This window comes from Limulus polyphemus, unplaced genomic scaffold (assembly GCF_000517525.1).
Source record: "Limulus polyphemus unplaced genomic scaffold, Limulus_polyphemus-2.1.2 Scaffold5467, whole genome shotgun sequence".
NCBI classification, from domain to species: Eukaryota; Metazoa; Arthropoda; class Merostomata; order Xiphosura; family Limulidae; genus Limulus; species Limulus polyphemus.
Genome location: NW_013671077.1, coordinates 8,950 through 11,966, shown reverse-complemented (window position 1 = coordinate 11,966; position 3,017 = coordinate 8,950). Strand labels below are relative to the sequence as shown.

General features: G+C 31.7%; 1 protein-coding gene across 1 annotated transcript in view; it reads right to left on the bottom strand.

Moving 5' to 3' along the window:
* LOC106472613 (major facilitator superfamily domain-containing protein 12-like) overlaps window positions 1-3,017 on the bottom strand; it is a 14,700-nt gene that overhangs the window by 4,102 nt on the left and 7,581 nt on the right. The window contains exon 4 of the mRNA XM_013933264.2: window positions 1,134-1,313. Within this exon, the coding sequence (XP_013788718.2) occupies window positions 1,134-1,313 (180 nt within the window). The remainder of the gene's footprint in view (window positions 1-1,133; window positions 1,314-3,017) is intronic.

The window sequence follows — 3,017 nt, the reverse complement described above, 5'->3', positions numbered from 1 at the left end:
ATAAGCAATCCTGAAAAATATTTGGGGGTGCTTAACTTTTTTCCAGGTGTATATTTAATACTCTTGTAATAATAACTCCTCCCAAAGGTATTTTAGAAAGAGGGAACTGTTATAAATGTGGGAAATAGGAATTAGCTGAAGAGCCCAGAGGATCAACAAGGATAGAGCTTCTAGTAGATTAACTTGACCACCCACCTAGGAAGAACCAACTTCTCCAGCACCAGTGACAAGGGACAAGAAGCCATCCCATCTATATACTATGGGCCTCTGAAGAGAAAACCACCAAAAAGGCTTGATGAATGGACAGTTTAGTGTAGTGTTTTATTTTAATATTAAGAATTCTCAAGGCACTTGATAATCCTGCAAGAGGGCAGTGTTGTAAGCTATAGTTTCTATATTTTCAATGTTTTAATTTGTTGGCTAGATGGAGCTACTACTAATAATGATGATTTAATGACTGAGAGACTGCAAAATATTTAGAAAAAAGGCTATATTATAAATGAGAATCAGTAAAACACAGAGTCAGTTTTCAGTTAATAGAGTGCCAATCAAGATGAAGTGTACAGAACAGTAAATAAGTAACACTTATTGCATATATTCAGTTATGTGATTAAATAACAGTGAAACTGTACAAGTAAGTTTATTTGTATGTTGGTTGTAGTGCTTGCAGCCTGTAGCAAACATCAAGGAAGAAATAAAATAATTTTTATTGTTATGTGGACTGAACTTGGCCTTATTTTCAACCATAATTTAAAATAACCAGTTCAACGAAAGAATGTTACAACAATATAATGAGTTAATGTTTAGTAGGGGACCTGCTGATCTAAATAATTAATTCAAAATTGAATGAGAATAACTTTTACAGTAGGCATTTTCTTACTTAAGTAATTACAACATTTCAACTTATACTATTGAATCATCATCAGGTAAGAATTAAATTCAAAAAGATAGTTGATTTAAAAAGAACTTTACAGACTCTTGATGGCGAGAACACGTTTGTAGATAGCATTAAATTAGCTTGATTAGTAAAAAGAGGTGGATACAATATTAATATACATAGAGGGTGATTATCAAGAGGGTTTAAGCTATTTTTCTTCTGTTGATATCTGGTTCTCTTCGGATGATTTTTTTACCGTGTTATTGCCTATTAGATCAGATGTCAAGGACAGACTAGTAATTAGCATTGTAGAACCTCCAATCCCTATTAAAACAGCAACAGCATAGACTTCTATGTAACGGAATGTATCTCCATATCCAAAGTACAGCCACACAGAAGCACCTACTGCTGATAATGCTCCAAGAAGATAGGTTATCTAAGGAAAGAATATGGCAAAAAAAAGTAAGAATTTATGATATGAAATATAACTGAATTCTCTTTTTTTCATTTAAGGTGGGAAGAACAGTAACATAAAAAATTAACCTTTAATGTGAACTACAATTTACTAGATTGATATTTGCTTTGTGGCTTCTTGAAGAACTGATTAACTGTCTAATAACCACATAATTAACAAGTCAGTAATACATTCATACTTTATACTTGATTTTAAACAAGGATATTTTTAAAAACAGAATTTATTAACATAGTTGTAAGTAAAGAGACACAAGACCTACAATACAAAATAGATTCAAGTATTTACAGTTAAAGGAAGAAGATGAAAATTAAAAGGTTTTAATACAGGAAATACTTAAAAAAATAAACTATGAAACAAATTTACAAGTTATCATTTCAGACAAGAAAGAAAGAACTCGCATTATCAATTGATAAAAATCTTGATGCATTTATTCTGTCTTGATGGTGGAAAGGCAACAAGGATTCTGTAAACCATGTTTTAGCACTTTTTTGATCTTTATTATGCTCTACCATCCCAGTAACACTGCAATATTTATTAAATCATAATCTAACCAGAGCCCACTTCCCAAGTAAAGTATCTACTACATGTTACATGTACTTTTGTGGAATATATTATTCTTTTCTTTGAACTCCTTTTTAACACTTCAAGTACACTGTTTCATGACACTCACCACAGTTAAATGCTGAACATACTGTTACGACAGCGGAGGTCACGTGATGCTAGTAACACGCCACGCACTTCTAGAACGTTCATGAAGCGTCGGGAGACTACTAGATATGGGGTAGTCTTGTATATATAAGACCGGCCAAGAAGCAACGGGAAGAAGGTAATGTAATGTGTAATTGAACTGCGGACAGAGTATTGTTGAGTCGAGCACGTGAGATGTTCGTTGTGAATTATAGCATTTGTTACAGCACGACTGTTGAAATTAACTGTATCTCAAAGTTGTATTCAGAAAGAATAAACCAGTTTTATTGAAGAAAGGACTTGTATCGGTAAAGTTTCTTCGGAAAGAATTTTTACGGAAAATTAACTAACGAACGGAGACGTAACAATACTATCTGGTTCTTGGTTTGTATATTACATGTATAGGCAAGTCATATTTTCTCAAAGCTTTCCTATAGTTAATGATGCCTATAAAGTGCCATATTAAGCTTCCTAGTGATAAATTTTAGACTTACAGATGGCATAAGATTATCATGAAGTGGCCATATACTTAGTTATAAATATAATAATTATTGATAACTGACTGAAACAATCATGGTATACATTATGACTCAAAGATGATGAGAAAAGCAACAGTGAAATGTTTTCAATGTTCATTAAAATGATATAATAAAAATTTAAAAATGCAATTAAAATTCTTGATTTATTAATTTTAAAAGCTGATTATGTTTAAAAAAATATTCAAAACTCCACTGATGTCATCACTGAATGGATTATTGCTCACAGCAAAATTTACCACTTCTGAAGTGATTGATAGTTTTAGCTTCCCACAAAACATCTAAAGTGAATATTTGATGAAGTAAAAGTGCATTTCTGGTTAAAAGCTGGGTCTATTTTCATAAATATAATATTGGCATTACATAGTGCACTAAGACCAACTACAGTTATATTCACATCAATCATTCAGAAGAGACAATTCAGAATTGAAATGTTTTTTAT